Here is an 18589-nt window from a genome sequence, read left to right as displayed (position 1 = left end):
GGCATCATGTCTCATAGTAGGGCCAGCCATGTTGTTCTCTCTGTGGACTGGCTGCTCTACTCAGGAACATCATCATCACGGCCTGGTGGGCCAGGCTGTGCTCCACTCTCTCCTCCTGCCCCTTCATCTGCTCCCGTGTGCTCTGATCAGATATGTCCATCTCCCGGAGCTGCAGAGTCAATGTCGTCCTTTGGAACACATTCTTTTCGGGGAAGGGCAGGAATCCACTTAATTTATGGTGCTGGGGCCAGCCTCCCAGACCTCTCCACTGGTTCCCTCCTCCACGCCGGGATATTGCATTCACACCTTGCGACACTGGGTTGAAGTCTGGTCCCACTTTCCCTGTGGAGATATAAACAATACCCTCCCATTGGGTGGATTAATGCCCCATGAGGTGGTCATTTTTATGATGCTGTTGTGATTTATCATTTTAAGATTACTTTGCAACAGACTTCTAATAGCAAGTAAAGTCTCCTGCCTCCCTCATCCTTAAAACTGTCCTCCACTTTGTTGGGGATCATAAAGGCTGTCTTTGGGGGCAGGTATTCCTGTTTCACCACGAATACTCCCTCACTCAGCAAGACAAAGACTTTTCTCCAGCCTTCCTGCCTTCTTGTATTTTTCTTACTGCACACCCTCCATTTCTGTATTCCACTCATTCTCAAGTAAACTTCGCTCTTTGCTCTTTCAAAGAACAACTGACTCACTCATAACAAGGATCCATGGGGCTTCGAGTTACCATCAAATCAGAGGTCTATTGTGTCTGGAGAACACGCTGGTTCAGCAGGCTTCTGTTCCAACCACAGGCTTGACAAAGTTGTCGTTTTAAGGACTTTCACATTGTTCCTCTCATGTTAACATGCAACAGATTGTACGCCTGTTTTGGAATGTCATTTTTAAACTCAGCATTTTCTGCCATTTATCCAGACAATCAGTAATTCCTTGGGTCTGAACTCCAGATTATTGTCTGGTGGATGAAACTAAATTGGGATCACCAACTGATTCAATATTAACTTTCTTAAAAACCTGCTCACCTCACCCATGTGTAGATCATGAACTCTTTGTTTGCACTTGGCCTTGATGAGCGTTATCTTATTAATCCTCAGGGCAAGACTACAAGATAGATACTGATCCAGAAAGTGATTGTCTCGCAGTTCTGGGTGCTAGTATGGACTTCAGATTTCAGGATGGGATGAGACCATGTTCCCACTGAAGGCTCTAGGGCAGTGGCTCTCAACCTTCTTGATGCTGCAACCCTTTCATACAGTTCCTCATATGGTGGTGACCCCCCAACCATAACATTATTTTCATTGCTACTTCATCACTGTCATTTTGCTACTGTTATGAATCAGGTGACCCCTGTGAAAGGGTTGTTTGACCCCCAAAGGGGTCACCATCCACAGGTTGAAAACCACTGCTTTTCCCTCCCAGCTCCTGGTTGCTCCAGGTACTTGTTGGCTTGCAGATACATAACTCCACAATCAAGCACCGAGCTGTAATCCCACACCTGCCTCTGCTGTCTGCCCTTTTGGGTCTTTCTGTTTTATAGATTAGACCCAAACCCGCCCTGCTCCAGTATGCCCCATGTTGACAGTTAACATCTAGACACACCCTCTTTCCAAACTAGGTCTTGAGGTCACTGGTACAAAGGCTACAGACTCCAATAAGCTTTTTAGGGAACACAATTCGATCCACCAGTCTGTTAAACCTCACTTTTTAAGTGAGCAGATTCAGGCTTGGTAGTATTAGCATTTGTACCCCCAGTACCAAAGCTGCTGACTATTAGATGGTGTTGCCTTTTGTGGTAAGCACTGTGTAAAGAAGGATGGAGAATAAGAGGGGGCAACGTTGGTACCTTTATCCCCCCCCCCAATTTAGGAACACCTTACTTAACACCTTATCCAAACAAGGAGCTTCTTTACCATTGTGAATATCTTACTGTTCGCGGTATTTCCCATACCCTGCTCTTAGTTGTTGTCGGAAAACTTGAAACGCCTGAGGTAAACAACCTTCAAATCCATTGATGTCTTTAAGAGAGAATTGAGTGTGTCTAAGATGACCTTTAACCCTTTTGGAATTCATCTCTGAAGTTCCTCTCATTTTGAACTATACCAAGAGTAATTTCGCCCTTGACAGCTTCACTGTTGATCCTGATGTGCTGGTAGAGGATCGGCATCTTTGTCGAGGGAAGAAGTCCTGACATGGATTTTAGTGACAGTAAAGTCTGGTCCCTAATTGCTTGAGAGTTACATCCATTTACCTAATAGCCCACCACTGCCTTTGAACCCATTCCAAGTTCTGGACATGGCACAACTAAGTGCTCCTTAGAGTTCTGAGACTGTCCGTCTTTGAGGGGAGCAGACAGACTATTCTTCCACCTGAGGAGCAGATGGTGGGTTTGCACTGCTGATTTCTGTGATGAGCAGTCCAATGGCTGACCCACTATGCCATCAACACGGCAAAGCCACACTCATTGCCATCACCCTGCCCCCCCCCCCCCGCCACACCACCACCACGAGGGCTCCTTACTTTATCTCTTGTAAACACTATTTATCTGGGGGTAGATTTTTCATCGACCGACACGCCGTACCTTGGCCTCTGCACCTTGTAGTATGTGCCCCGCATTCGTTCTTGTCATTGACAAGCAATTTCAGGAAGGCAGGCAGATGTTAGAAAAACAAATGACTAATGAAAAGAGTTTTGTAGCGTAAGAGTTTAGCCCAGTGCCTGGGAGTTTGGATTTGGGTATCAGCCTACCTAGATTCAGATCAAGGTTTATTAGCTGAATATAAACCTGGATCTCTCTTTCTCGGCCTCTTGTTTTCTATATAGCCGGGGTGTATTTATAGAAGTACCCACTTGATAGGATTGTGAGAATTAATGAGTTACTATACATAAAGTGATGATAACTGAACTGCCATCATCAGTGCCTAGCAGAGGCCCCTGGGGAGTCCAAATGGGGACTAGCCTGGCAGCTTGGTGAAAGCTGGGCGGCTCCAGTCCCCCCAGAAGAAAGTTGTGGTGATCCACAGCTGAAACCCCTGTGGGCACACCTCTCCTCTGGTGCAGGACCGGCTTTGATGCCCTGCTTCCAGTTGTTGTCTGCCTTTGAGTTGATCCTGGTTCCTGGAGAACCCGTGTGCCACAGAGTAACTGCTTCATAGGGTTTTCTTGACTGTGACCTTCATGGAGCAGATTATCATCCTTTTCTTCCACGGGACCATTTGACTCATTTGAACCTACAACCTTTAGGTTCACAGCCTAACAGTTTGCACCCCTAGGGACCTTGATTTGATAGTGACTGGTGATGGTGAGGAGAAGGAGGAGGATATTGGCAGCATTTCTCTTGTGTAGAGCTGGGCTATCCAAAATCAAAGTCACTGCCATCGAATCAATTCTGACTCCTAGCAATCCAATAAGACAGGGCAGACTGCCCCTGTGGGTTTCTGATACTGTAACTCTTTATGGAAGTCAAGAGTAAAGCGCTCCCAGAACTGGCTGGTGGTTTTGAACTGGTGACCTTGCAGTTAGCAGCCCAATGCATAACCACTACCACCAGCCCAATGCATAACCATTATCCATGGCCGTTATTAATCTACCCTAAAAACCAGACTCACTGCCATTGAGTCAATGCTGACTCATCGTGACTCCCTGTAGGTTTCTGAGACACTGTAACTGTTTACAGGAGTAGAAAGTCCAGCTTTCTCCTACAGAGAGCTGCTGGTGTTTTCCAACTGCCCACCATGAGGATCACAGCCCAACTCGTAACATTTGTTAATCTAAAGTTCAGGAAAGTCTCTTGATAAGCCAAGTTAGATCCTAAAGCTCAAGCATTTCCCTCCTTCTCTACTGTCCTGCCAATTGGCTCATTTGGTTCCACTGGTTGTTGCTCTGTAATCTAATAGACTAATGTGCTCTTCATAAAGGATCAACTCTCAGCTCTGAATTCACTCTGCAAAAACGGGGCTTGGCCCTTTAAATGTTTTTCCTTTGCCAACTGGTGTAGTGTTATACTTTGCCAGAAGAGGGTCAGGATACTGGGGAGAAAAGGGTGAAATTTCCTTCATCGTTTCCTTCTGGTGTGCTTGCTCAGAAGCTCTGGTTCGTCTCCCTGGTAGCACAGACAGCTGTCCCAGTGTCCAGGCTCTGCCCCCGGCTCTGGCAGGGCATAGCAGTAGGCTGCACCCAGCAGTAGTTCCTGGCACCGTCCTTGGTGTAGGCATGTCCCTATGCGAGACACTTGTTCATGAACAGCTTTCCCTGATCCTTGGGCACAGATACCCTGCACATCGCACAGGGCAGATTGCAGCAAGCCCTGCCAGCGTGGCACTGCGCAAAGTTCTCCAACTTTCTCCGATCCCTGGCTCTTCCCACCACCAGGGTTTGGAGCTCTGCCCTGGTGGGGCCTTGTGAACTCTCTTTCTCAATCCTGGGGTAGTGGCTGCTCCAAGCATTTTCCTTAGGAGCCAATTCTTCATCTCTCCAGTGCCCTGTGAAAGTTCAAATTTTTCTGTTCAGACTATGGTTTCTCTTTGCTAGTTTGTCTTGGACTGAAAGATCTAGATGGTGGGTCATAAAATCAAGTGACTCTTGAAACTTGGCAAGAGGATCCAGCCTAGGAAAGAACACAGTCAGGATGTCGTGAGGGATGGCAGCTGCCCTTCAGTGATAGTGCCTGGGTTCCCTGAGAGCTGTGGTTACCCAAAGGGCACATGCCATTGGAGGGCACCAGCCTGACACTGCCAAATCCTTATTTCTCAGAAACCAGAAATCTGAATTTTCATATGAAATCTCCCAAATTTTCAAATGTGGCTACTGATTTACTATGTGGGCCAAAAAAAACCCAACATGTCTATGAATTGCCAGATTCAAACTTCTGGGCTAGAGTTTCTGATTTCTAAGCCTAGAGCAGTGGGCAGCAAGTGCAGGGAATAAGTCACACAGTGCAATAGCAAGGGAGGCGGCAGGGAGACAGTGCATATTGTGACGTCACCTCGAAGTACAATTTTTGAGAGCCGTGTAACCAGGGACCTGTCGCGGTCCCACGGGGGTCTTATGCTCCCAAGGGTGACCACAATGCCTTGTTAATAACAGCCACCACGTCACTGCATGTGCAGGGTCTGTGTTGAACAGTAACCACGAAAGGGAAGAATTCTTGTCTTGGTCTAAAGGAGAGAAAGCTTATCTAGTGTCTCTTGCTGTATAAGTAATAGAAGCCCTTTGTAGGGTATTTAGAAAATATCATGTTTGCAAAACCCAAAAACCTCCTAGCCATCAGGTCTGTGCTTCCCTGTAGGGCACGCTAGGACTGCCCCCATAGGTTTCCGAGGCCGTAATTGTTTATAGGAGGATAAAGTCCTGTCTTTAGCCTGTGGAGGGGCTGCTGAGTTCAAACTGGCGACCTTGTGGCTGGCAGCCCAGGAAATAACCACGACACCACCAAGGCTGGGTCATGTACTAGGGGCTTCAAAAGGTCATGAGAAAATCCCACTATCTTAAAAATATACATTAACAGCTTTGTTGACATATACTTCATGTGTCATACAATTTAATTACTCAGCCATGTTAAGATTTGTGTAATCATTACCAAAGTCTATTTCGGAACATTTCCTTCTCATACTCCTTGTTTGCTCCCCATTCCCCCCCTCCATCCTCCCCTGCCATGCCCCATGGTAATTGTTAATCAGTCCAGTTACTGTCTCTATAGATCTATCCATTCTGGGTTTCATATTACAGAAAGTCGTACAAAACTCAAACAACAACAACAAAAACAACAACAATGACTAGGCAAAACAGAAAAGAAATAAATTAAAATCTGAAAACACTTTAAAATGTGTCAAAAGGGAGAATAAATGACAAAGTATTACGTTTTAATCTAACTGTATCCACCATAATTGACTTAGCTACATCCACTCTCTTTTGTTGCCATCTTTTCACAAACTTTTCAAAGCCCTCTCATCTGTGAAAATGGCTCTAGGGGGAAGGGAGGCCATTTGACTCCGAACTTCCCAAGGGGGAAGGCGAGTCAAGCCCTGCGGTCCAAGGTTGATTCCTGTAAGGCGGATGTCAGTCACCTGCCTTCTCCGACCTTTTTTAATATTAACCATTCTTGACAGTAGCTGTCCCCCTTCTCCTCTGCTAGGTCTGATAACGTGTTAGAATAGTCAGACCTGGCAGACCGGATTCTCAGTGAAGGGGTTTTCTTAGGGAAGTAGTACCAAGTTACAGGTCAGGATGCAGTTCTTTGGTCCCGACAGCTTCTCAGCTGTGTCCACAAGTCGACCTCTCCCTGACCCTCAGCCTCTTGGGCCTCTTGACTTGGTCCACCTTTGCGCCTGTTTGGGCAAGTGTTACCAAACTCCTTAGCCTCCCCGGTCAGTACTCAAGGCATGCACCCCACTCTCCAGTCGGCCAGCCCAAGGTGATCGGCTCTCTTGCTGCCCTGTGTTTCTGCACACCCACTGGGACCGTCTTGTGCACAGGCTGGGAGACGCTGCACCATCTTCTGCCAGCCTCCTGGTCCCGCAGCCACCATTTCTCTGCCACAGCCTCACACCAGCTTGCAGGGTCCCCTGGTCTAAGACAGTCTCAAGTTCAGGGGTCCTGGATTGTCCATTTGGCTGAGCAGTGGCCTCTGGGAGTGGCTTCAGTTCTGCGTGAGAAAGGCGTTTAAGGTCCTCTGTCTCAGGGGCTTCGCCAGGCTCTGTTAGACCAGTGAGGTTGGTCTTTTTTGTGAATTTGCATCTTGTTCTACATTCACCCCTTGCCCCACCCCCACTCACCCACCCCAATTCTCTTTGGGACCTTCCAGTGTGTCCTGGTTAGAGCCCATGGTTCTGGTCTCAGGCTGGTGAAGGCGGTGGTTCATGGGGCTATAAGCCCTTTGTACGGATTTCTTCTTTGATCCCTTTTTCCGACATTCCCCTTTGCTCCAGATGGAAACAGACCAATCATTGTATCCGAGGTGGCCACTCCCAAGCTTTTAGGGCCCCAGATGCTACTGGGCTCTATGGGAACTGTGTGAGGCCAGTTGACCTGGAGATTATGTTCCCTGAGACAGTGGGTATTTGATTAGCTGAGAAGCTTCTATAAGCACTTCTTAGAATAGATGTGCATATACAAGATGGACTTCAAAAAGTGGGAGATTTCCATTATGTTTCAATTCGATTTGTCCATGAGCGTTTTGAAGGCACCCTTGTGTATCAGGTGGCACATGCAAATGCATATATAACAGTATCCACAGCCATCCCTGTGTATGCCACTGGTGTTCTCCCAGTGTATCCCAGCGGATGCACCAGTCCGGTGTATCGCTCACCAAGTACCGTTTCTTCCCAGGGCCTCGTATGTCCCGGTACTCTCCACAGTTGGCCATTGTTCCTGCCTGCCTCCATGTCTTCCTTTCCCTGGGCCACATTGTGCTGGGTCCCCCATATTATAGACTGCCTCTCTGTGTCACCAGAAGTAACATGTCAATATGAGTTGAAATCAACTCGATCACAGTGAGGGTTTTTTGCTTATGATTCTCTCTAGCTGGTAATTTCTTTCTCTCTCCCTGCCATCTCTGGTAACCTTCAAAGAATGTTCCTTTCTGGGTGCAAACGTATTCTTGGCTTTTTACAATAGTGGCCTCATACAATATCTGCCCTTGAAATAGACTGTTTTAGATTGACAGGAAAATTGTGTACAAAATAGAATTCCCATTTATTCCCACCCCACAGCTTCTCATATGAACAGTTCTCATTGTGTGGTACATTTGTTACAAGTGGTAGACCAATATGAATATGTCATTCTCATTAACCGTGGTGTAGGTGACTCTTCGTTGTACTGTCAGTGAGTTTCAGCACACACATAATAATGTCATCATGCTTTGTGCTCTACCTGTGCTTCACCCACCCCCACCCCAGACTCCTGGCATCCACTGATCTTTTTAATATCTTCGTTAAGATCTCTTTAACTTTGCTTTTTCCAGAACGTCATGTAGTTGGAATCATAAGTATATAGTTTTGGATTTGGGGGGCTGGCTTCTTTCACCTCTAGCTCATTCATGTGCTGTCGGTGGATCCCAGAGCACCACCTCCATGAGTCTTCGCAGTAATATGCCCTTCAGGTTCCTCTGTGACTTTGGGGGAGTTTGCCTTTTTTGAATCAGAGTGTGGGGTAGTTATTTTAGTTTGGGTTTATTTATTTATTTTTTTAAGAGAGAATGCATTGAAGTTTAAATTCTGAGCACCCAGTTTGCAGAAAGAAAGCTATGGATGACAGAGGAAGCCCCAAACCATTTGCAGGGAGCCCGTGTGGGTTAAGCCTCCAGTGAACCCCCTGTGATCGCTGATCATGATGGAAATAGCCCTACCAGAGCCAGTACATTGGAAAGTCGATTAATGCAAGTGTAGCAAGATTAAAATTTCATTCTATGATTTTCTCCTTTTTGAACCATTTTAAATTTGCTCTCTTTTTTTACTACTTTCTGTTCTTTTGGTTTTTTTTCTTTAATCATTTTATTGGGGGTTCATACAACTCATCACAATTCATACATACATCCATGGTGTCAAGCACGTTTGTACACCTGTTGTCCTCATCATTCTCAAAACATTTGTTTTCTACTTTAGCCCTTGATATCAGCTCCTCTGTTTGGTTTTTGATAGTCATATTAAACAATATGATCCCAGACCTCCATTTCTTTACTGTCTGGAAAAGCCGTCCATACAAAAGGGAAACAAATCAGCCTTGTCTCCCAAGATTAGAGGAAGGGGCATGACTACCGTGCACCTGCTGTCACCTCCTGGGAGTTGTTACTTTTCCTGCCAGCTGAATTAGGACAGGGGAAGTGTCTATGCCAGCGGCAAAATGGCAAATACAGTGTCACTGTTCACTTGAAGTTCTAGCCAAGTGTCTGGGTTTGGCTCTGCTTTCGATGGAACACCTTCAAAGCTGGGCTTGCATGGAGCTGCTGATGGGAGAGACAGTGATAGCCTTTGTTCTCTGCTGGCGCTGTGTTAGTGTGCTGATACCATACTGATCTGTGAGGACACACAAGTCCACGGGCGGTGCAAGTGCATCGGGTGGTGGCTGTTGCGGACCAAAAGCTGGAGGCTGGAGCTCACCCAGGGGTGCCTTGGGAGAAAAGCTGGCCATCTGGAATGCTGTTCCCAGTGGAGTGCACCTCCTCCCTGACACAAATGGGTCTGCCATGAATTGGAAGTGACTGGCTTTTTATCTGATCAGATGGAGCCTGGCACTGAGGAGCAGCATGGTTAGAGAACTGGTCCAGGCTCGCCCTGCTGCTCCTTAGCGCCAGAAAGCTTCTGGTGTCAAATCTTGGTTGCAAAGCCTTGAACAAAGTTCAGATGTGAGTTTTCTTCATTGCCCATTATGATTCATTAGCAGCACGTACCAGTTGTTAACTTGACATTGGGAACTCTCTCCTTCTTGAGGCAAGTGCATTTGTAAGACTGGAGAAAGTCTTTATTGCCTGAACAAGTTGCTTCATATCTCTTCATGCATCAAAAGGGATCAATTGAAGGGATTAACATTTTTTTAGGGGTCAATCTTATAAAAAGATAGGTAACATTAAAAAAAATTTTTTAGGAAACTAATTAATGCTGCTTCTGCTAAAATGAGCATGGTACATGGCAGATTGAGATAAGTGGTTTTCCATATGAAAAGCTTTAAAAATTGTTGCTCTAAGTTCAGTTGAACTAAATAATGTACTGACAGAGCAAGACAGGGGGAGAGGGAGTAAAAAACCAAGAAGTATTTATTCTATTTAACTACCTTGCCAAGAAAATGCAACAGACTCCAAGCTGTACTCTGACCGTTAATAACATTGAGGACGTGCTGCTGTTTGAATTGAAGCCCCGTCAGTCGTTTGGCTCAGCGGACTAAGCTGTGACATTGTCAGCGAGAAAGCCAGCGGCGCTGCACAGTTCATGCCTCTCAAGTCGACCTCTCATCTCTCTGACAGAAACTATTGCTTTGGGAGCTCTAGTTCCTCCTTGAGCTACACTTCCAATTTGTAATTCTTCATTTAAATACACGTTTTTTGTGATTTCCCATAAGCGAAACAGAGGACATGTCAACATTTTGTTAGTTCTGATAGACACACAGCTCTGCGATCAAATCCCTGGTTATGAAGTTGGCTGAATGAGGACAGCCCAACACATGACATGGGGCTGCATCTCTAGTGCTTGAGAGAAAGTAGATTGAGTCTAAAATGATTCAAGTAGTTAAGAGAGGTTTAAAATACAAACGGAAACTATTCCCTTGGTAGTGATGTTTACATTTAACTCTTGTCAACTCTCTCAGCCTGTTGGTTGTTTTGTGCTTTCATGATAGACACCTGGGTAGTAACGAATGTCAAGGTGTGAAGCAACAGTAACGCTGGCTGTGATGGTTAAGCTTATCCGTCAACTTGGTGTGCCCTGATGCTCCGTGCTCAGCTGTTATGTAATGATGTCACTTGGTAGTTGTATAAGAAGATTAGTCGTCTTCCATATTGTGATAGGGTGTGGTCATCCTCCATTTTCACTTAAGGCCAACTGGTTTCTGGAACCTAACCAAAATGAGAAGTGAGGAGTGAGTGGATTTATCAGCAGTGTTGCCTTCATAATATTAGTTACTATGAAAGAGCTAGTAGAACTCTATCAAGCTGATAAAAGATTTGTAGGGCAGTCTTTTTATCTCTTTGTTGACTATTGGAATACTGAATGGAATCCAAACCTGTTTGGGAAAAAACAGATGTCAGATATTTGCATGAAGTAGGTAAATGACAGTACTGCCTCCATTTACTTGATAGAGTCCTACTGTCATTGTCTATTTAGTGAATTTGCCTCACCTTGCGCCAACGCCATGGACACATGGCGATGCAGTGGTTGGGAACTGGCTGCTAACCGAAAACTGGCAGTTCAAATCTAGCAGCCACTCTGAGGGGAGGGGTTTGTAGATGGCAGTCTACTTCTGTGTACAACCTTGGGACTGAATAGGTTGTCCTACAAGGTCATTGTGAGTCACAGTTGACCTGATGACAATGGGTTTTGGCTTTTGGTGAGCCAAATGACAAATTCAGAATCCATTGCATCATGGAAAATTCTTACCGTGGTTATACCTATAAGGAGAATGAGAAGTCCTGGAGATACGGTGGGTTACAAGTTGGGCTGCTGACTGCAAGGGCAGCAGTTCAAAACTACCAGCCACACCACAGGAAAAAAAATGAGGCTCTCCTGTAAAGACTTGCAGTCTCGGAAACCCAGAGGGCAATTGCCCCTTGTCTTGGAGGGCTGCTCTGAGTCAGAATCGACCCAGTGACAGGGGGGTCGCTTAGGAGGATATTAGGCTCAGTTCCCCTGTACACATGGAGAGACGCTGCCACCGCATCTGGGCATTCGTTTGTATTGAACCAGTGAGGTGGTGGGTACAAGCTCTCAGGGCTTGCGTTCTTGCAACCAATAATCAGGGAGAGTCTGTTACATGTCAAGTTCTGTTCTCTAAACTGAGGCTTCAACTGTGAATTGCACACAAAAACTTCTGCTTTTGTAGAACTGAACTTTTGGGGCAAAGAGGTTTTTTTGTGTCCTGAATTGCATGCTTTATGAAAGATCTGTAAACCCCATTCTATATATCCATTGGAAAATACATTCTCTTTGTCCTGGCATGGGACATAGAACCCCTGTGCCCTGCTGTCTGTCTGTCTTTAGTATTTTCCACAATCGCGAAATCGCTCCTGAGAACCCGTTTGAATGTGTTGGGGACCCTCTCACCCCAATATCTCTTGTATTGTATATGTGATACTTAAGGACCTTTTCCTCTTTCCGCATTTTTCATCTTGCTCCTTTCCTGGTTCAAGCCTGTATTGATGTGATAGACATGGTTCTGCCTTTGTGAATAAGTGCTGTTGAAAGTTTTGCCCTGTCACCGACCCTCATCGTTTTTAGAAATAATGTCCAGTCACTTAAAGAGTTTAATGTGTGAATTGTATGCTATTTGGATTGTGTCCCAATAAAACATTTTTGTTTGAAAAACTAAACAAACCTACGGGGCACAGTACTATACTGGCACTTTGGAAATCACCAGCATCTGGTTTAGTTTGTGGTTTTTAAGATCACTCTAATACTGCCAAGATCCCAGGCAGTCAAAAAGTCTTGCTACCATGGCTCCAGTTCATACATCTATGGGTTTATTCCGAACAAAATGTGCTCGACATGCTTCTGCCATCAGTGGATGGCTGCAGACAAGTCCTCTTGTCTTTATCTCATTGGGTGCCTTCAAACAAATCCCAGCAAACCCGTGGCTTCTCAGCACATCTGCTGGGCCAGTTACATCCAAGGCAGCACGGGGTCAGCTCAGAAGGTTGTAGATTTTTCTGAAAGGACACAGGATGATCATGGGGTGTGGGTAGGGGATTTCTTAAGATGTTTTTTGAAAATCACATTGGTAAATAAAACCAAAAAATTCACTGCCATCGAGTCAGGTTTGAAGCATGGTGACATTAAAGGGGAGGGTAGAACTGCGCTGTGAGTTTCTGAGGTGTAGCTCTTTAAAGGAGCAGAAAACCGCATCTTGCTGCTGAGGATCTGCCTGTTGGTTTTGAACTGCTGACTTTGCAGATCGCAGCCCAACGCATAACCACTATGCCACCAGGGTTCAAAAGGCCAGGAAAATTGTACAGAAGAACTTTTTTCCTCTCATTCTTGGACAGTAGCAAGGGCTGTTCCATAAGAATTCTGTCGTGAAACTTTACCCCATCTAACCAACAGCCATGATCTTGCCTGTGTATAACCCGCTATGCTACCAGACCTCCTTTTACACCAGGGTAACATTACCAATCGGGCAAATTAAAAAGTGGCAGCTCCTTATTTTAATTGGTATTGATGATTCATGAAGCGAAACCGTTGTTCACGGTTTGTGGCCATTGGGGGATTTGATCTCACAAGCAAGCAGTTCACAGCTGTGATTGCAGATAGGACCCTCCCGACCAACTCTTTCATCCATGTCTGGTGCTTTCTTTCCAGGAGCGGCTGAAGCTGGTGACTGTTCTGGGTGCCGGCCTTCTCTGTGGAACTGCTCTGGCCGTCATTGTGCCGGAAGGCGTGCACGCACTCTATGAAGATGTTCTTGAGGGTGAGAGAGAAGGGCCTGATGTGACGCGTGTTATTGACATGAAAGGTGGGAAGGGGAAGTTTGTGGTATTTTACCCCCTGAACACAGATCATGTACAATTCTACCTTGGGAAGAGCTCTTCGAGAAAATTTTGGACGTTTGGGCAGTTTGCAGCTACCCCAGTTCAAGAATACCAAAACCCACACTCCCTGCCATCTAATGGATTTTGATTCATATCCACCCTATATGGGTATCTGAGGCCCTAAATCTTTATGGGAGCAGACAGCCTGAACTTTCTCCCAAGGAAGGGCTGGTGGTTTTGAACTGCCAACCTTGCAGTTAGCAGCCAGACACTTCCCGTAGTGCCACCAGGTTCCTTTTGGGCTATGTAATAGAGCATCAATGCCAGTCTTTCACATTGGAGCCACTCTTATTCCCCGTCCCTCCACCATGGCTGTGAGTTTTCAGAAGCAGATCACCAAGTTCCTCTGGGTGCCTTCAAACCACCAACCTTCCACTTAGTAGCTGAGTGCTTCACTGTTTACAGCACCTAGAAAGTTCCTTTTTAAATGCCTGCCCATTCACAAAATTTTCCAAATCCTACATGCATTTTCAGTGTGATTGAAAAAGTATATTGATCAGCAAATTTAGGTTCAAGGACCTTTTCTGATAAACTTAATAGCTAACTGGTGCAGATTGTGAGGCAAACCCCACCACTAAAGAGTTGATACCGCCTCACTGGCCCTCTGGGCTGGAGTAGAACCACTCCATCGGTTTCCACAACTAGTGAATCTCTAACAAAGCCTAGTCGATTCTTCTGACATGCGCCTACCTCGCTTCGTGGTAGTGTTCCCCTTTGAGACCGGTCTTTTGTCTGGCTGAAAATTATAGCCCTGAGGGTGAGTTCATTTCCAGACCTGAAGGGTGACTGAGCACCATAGTCTTAAGAGTTCTACCAATCTCTATCTGACTCGAAGCCTGGTTTGCTGGGGTTTTTAAAATTTTGAGTTTTGTTCCAGATTTTCCTCCCATTTTATCCAGGGTCTTCTAATGGGATCCTGTTCAGAACAAACAGTTGTTGGTGGTAGCCGTCCATTCTTCTGCTCTCAGACTGGTAGAAGCTGAGATTTGTGTGGTCCATTAGTCCCCTGGACTCACTGTCTCCAGGGGCCTTCGATCATCATCACGCTCCTTTCCTCCAGCAAGGGGGAGGGATGAATAGCCACACCTTAGGTTGCTGCTCCTGAGCTTTTCAAACCCCAGCCTCTTCTTGCCGAACTCCTGAGACTGTGGTCCTGAGCCTCAAAGATTCTATTTCTGGTTTTTTGGCCAGTAGATAAAAATATAATTGATTTTAAATATTGGCCTCACATTCTACAACTTCTTCATTCTGGGAGCTTTTGGATTTTGTTTTTATGGGGGCTTGTGGGGGTAGAGTCCTTAGAATGTTTTACAGGGAAAAACCCCTCATGTTTCTCTGTTGAAGACATCTGTTAATTCATTTGAAATGTGCTTATTTTTGCTGCTTTAAAAGATTCAAGTACTCCAGTTTCTGAGTTATATTGAGGTTGGGTTATCTTCCATTGGTGATTGGTTCAACTTTTTTGTTCCTTTGTATGCCACAAATATGAAGGTCCTGTTAACATCTTCAGCAGAATATATCTCTTTTTTTATTTTGCTAAGTGGTTAACCTGGTTAAGTTCAGATTACAAGATTTGTTTTAGCTTTTGGGGGTGATGATTTCAAACTTTAGTTCCGTCTTCATAGCCTTTGTGACACTACTTTGGGCATATACTGTGCCCAAGATGGTCAATTTAGACACAAGATTAAAGAAGCCCTTTGCCCAGCCAGCTCCACCCTCTCCTGTGGGGTACCAGCCCCCACAATCTGGGATTATAACGAGACTTTTCCCCAGCTTTGTCTCCCCCAAAGACATGCCAAACATTAGAGGCTTTTTGCCAGTGTATGGTGGGAGATCAGATGCTTAGAGACATCCTCCCTGAAGACAGTCAGTTGCCAGACTACTGTCTGGTCCCACCACTGATAGCCCCCCCCCCCCCCCCCGCTGTTAAGGACAATTGGCTTGTAGTCATGGTTTGGTTCTTGTAGGTGGAGTTTACACCCTACTAATAATAGTCTCTATAGTGAACCAGGGAACAGGGTAAACCTGCTCAGTGACATCCAAAGTTAGGCTGCCATCCTGAATCTAGGATCCGTCCATCTTCCATCTTGCCACATGTATACCCCCAATCCTTCCTCTTCCTATTGCCTGTATACCTCTGGGTCACCCCTCTCCCATTACTATGTTTCCTATAACACAAGCCTTTCCTGTGACGTATGTCTTCACCTGTAATTAGGGGGCTTGCATGTCCCCAGAAAATATAAAAGCCTTGGTTAGCAATAAATCTCTCTCTCTCTCCACGTGGACCACCACGTGAGGCTGCGGTGAGCATTGCTACCATGAAATGTGTCTGACTCCATTATTTCAATCTCTCTTCTATCTCTCATGCTCTCTGAATTTACTATAATCTTTACTTATTGTCACTGTACAATTACCCCTACCGCACCCGTGATGTTGTGTGTTAGGAGCTGACTAACCCTGACAACAGTCGAATGGGTCCCAGGGGCGGTTGTGTAATTGAGGGGTAAAATGAAAGAGGCATCAGACAAGATAAAGCATGCGAATGCTCACTTCCGGAACCATCATGGCTTCAGTAGCCAGGTACACCCAGAGAGAATATGTTTCCAACCAAGGCTCCTATACAGTCCATGGGCGGGCCGGTGCCCCTCATTACAGGTAACCACATGTGTACCAGGAAGGGGTTGTACAATGGGCAAACGTTTGACAGGAAGATGTACACGTACAAGATGGGCGGGCTCTAGAGTCAACTTGGCAACCTAACCTTGGTCATCCCTGAGCTGGTTTGACCTTCAGTGTCTTTGGGCTCTCCAGAAGGGAGTGGGCCCTGCTTAGGGTGAGATAGACAATAGAGTCTGATTGCCTTAGAAGGCTGACAACCTTTAGGCAGATAACCTTTAAGCCAGTGGTTCTCAACCTGTGGGTAGCGACTCCTTTGGGGGTTGAAGGACCTTTTCACAGGGTCGCCCAGTTCATCACAGTAGCAAAATGACAGTGATGAAATAGCAATGAAAATAATTTTATGGTTGGGGAGTCACCACAACATAAGGAACTGTATTAAAAGGTCGAGGCATTAGGAAGGTTGAAAACCACTGTTTTAAGCAATTGACCTCCAAGTTTATAGTCATTGACCACGTGCCTGCAGACTGCCCCTTAGGCTTGGCATACATTATGGGGGCACAACCTGGGGAATAACTTTTCTGTTTCCTATACTCTCCAGTCTTCTGCTCAGACTCTCAGGCTCCTCAGGGCCCATTCCCTTGTATCCTTCGTACAGACAGATGGGGTTTCTCTAGGAGTTTGAGCTCCCTGTCTGTTCTTTCTAATTGCCATTGCTCAGACCTGGATGGTCTCAGGCCCAGGTGGCAGGAAAAAGGACAGCATCTATTCCCCAGACCCCAACGCATCTTTAGGCCACTTGTGCCCACTTTTCTAGAGTGGTGAGGGTTTCTTGGGTGTGAGCTGTCTGTGTTGCTGCTATGCAGTCCTGTGACTGGGCTGCTTTGAAGGCAAGACTGGTGGAGGATAAAGGGCAGAGGGGGGGAGACAAAAGGCAGCCTTCGCTTCATATACGGGTATTCCTCGGCAGCCCTCTCCTCACACTGGCAGGAAGGACAAGGTCCCCTGGAGTGTTGACTGTCTGTCCTCCATTAGCCACCGTTCCACTTTCAGATCCTTGGTTGGTTTGCTGTGTTTTGTCTGGCAGTTTTTAGTTGTAATCAGTGGGTGTTTGAGGTTGAATAGGACTTATTCCATCCTGGCCCAAACCATACGTCCCATTATTCCCTCTACAAGATCAAATATTAATATTCCACTCCATTTTTTAGGTAATTCAACCATGGTAGTAGCTTTCAACCTAAGTTGGCGTCAGATTTTCCAGCCCTCTTAATACTCTTAACTGTAGTCACATAACTTCAGTCCCTCTTCTCCGTCTTTGTCTTTTCTCTCTCCTGCCTTACCTCCTCTTCCTCCCACTTCTCATCCTCTTTCTTTATTTTATGTTAAACTAACTTGTCTTCTAGTTTCAAGGAGTTGCTCATAGGCTTCTAGAGTCTATGATTAATGTCATGTGAATTCACCACAGTAATAAAAAAATAAAGAAAAATTTCAAGAGATTTATATATTTAAATAAAATAAAACAAATGAGTAAATAAAAATCACCGTTAGAAAAAAATGTAGCTTAAAGAAACGTTCAGGAGTTAGAAAATAAGGTTTTGGGTTTTTAACATTTTCATGAGAATTAGGTGAAGGCATACAGAGCGGATGATTAGTTTTATATTTGTACACATTTTGTTTTTTAACTCGTCCATTGCATTCCCCTCCATCTTCTCTGCCCATCCACTTCCTCCCTATTCCCTGTGTCCATTGCTCCTTCCGGCCTCTCTGCCCTTTGATCTTGAATGGTTGATTATTCTAACACCTGGGTGAGTGACTCAGGGCCACGGTCTTGGTGCTCCCACCAGTCTATCCCGCTGACAAGCCTCGTCTCTTTCATGCTTTGCAGAGTTCTGTTCTACATTTTTCTCCTGCTTTGTTCAGAATCTTCTAATGTGATCCTCTTCGTACAGACGGCAGCTACTCTCAGGGTTTTGGAGAATGGTGTGTGCGAGCCCCATCAGTCCACTCGTCCACTGGGCTGACTGTTGCCTGTGCCTTTCGTTTTCTTCGCTCTTCTTTCCTCCAGATGGAGAGAGACCAATAATCGCAGGTTTACAGAACAGAACGCAGTTAGAAGGTGTGTACGCCCAAACCAGAAGACACAGGGGGCCTTTTTCTTCATGAAGTTTAAATTCCAGATGTTGGTGATGCACTGGATCACAGCCCAGGAATGGATGATATCCCGACCTAGTGCTCAGCTAGACATTGAACCCCCAAAGGACGGGAGGTCCCGTGTGAAAACATTCTCAGGGGAAGATGTGTTCTCGTTTTTGGTTTGTTCTGCCTTAGGAAAACACCATCAAGCGAGCGAGGCCCAGAACGTGATCGCATCAGACAAAGCAGCCCCGGCCCCAGCCGCCCACGAACACGAGCCGGGCCACCAGCACGCGCAGCTGCACGCCTACATCGGCGTGTCCCTTGTGCTGGGCTTCGTTTTCATGCTGCTGGTGGACCAGATTGGCAGCTCCCACGTGCATGCCACTGAAGGTGAGTGACTTCCAGGTGGTCTGGGCCGGGTAAGCAATTTGCAGCTTCGGGAGCCTCCAATGAGCCGATGGGATCATCTCTGTCCATGGCCTTAAGCGATACTCACACTTGAGCATTGTATTCAGTTAGAGGCTCTAGGCAGTGGTAAGCCTGTGGCACAAGGAAGTGTTCATCATTACCCTGGTTTGCTGTCAAGCTAGCAAACTGGTT

At 45.9% G+C, this 18589-nt stretch overlaps 1 protein-coding gene across 2 annotated transcripts in view; it reads left to right on the top strand.

Annotated features, from left to right (window-relative positions):
- SLC39A9 (solute carrier family 39 member 9) overlaps positions 1-18589 on the top strand; it is a 36618-nt gene that overhangs the window by 6740 nt on the left and 11289 nt on the right. The window contains exons 2-3 of one of the 2 annotated variants that reach the window (XM_075531272.1): positions 13008-13161; positions 18182-18379. In XM_075531272.1, coding sequence (XP_075387387.1) covers positions 13008-13161; positions 18182-18379 — 352 coding nt within the window. The remainder of the gene's footprint in view (positions 1-13007; positions 13162-18181; positions 18380-18589) is intronic. The other variant, XM_075531273.1, reaches the window with a different exon arrangement.

The sequence above is a fragment of the Tenrec ecaudatus genome, chromosome 14, assembly GCF_050624435.1.
Source record: "Tenrec ecaudatus isolate mTenEca1 chromosome 14, mTenEca1.hap1, whole genome shotgun sequence".
NCBI classification, from domain to species: domain Eukaryota; kingdom Metazoa; phylum Chordata; class Mammalia; order Afrosoricida; family Tenrecidae; genus Tenrec; species Tenrec ecaudatus.
Note: the sequence above shows the minus strand (reverse complement) of the source record. Positions and strands in the feature narration are given on the sequence as shown.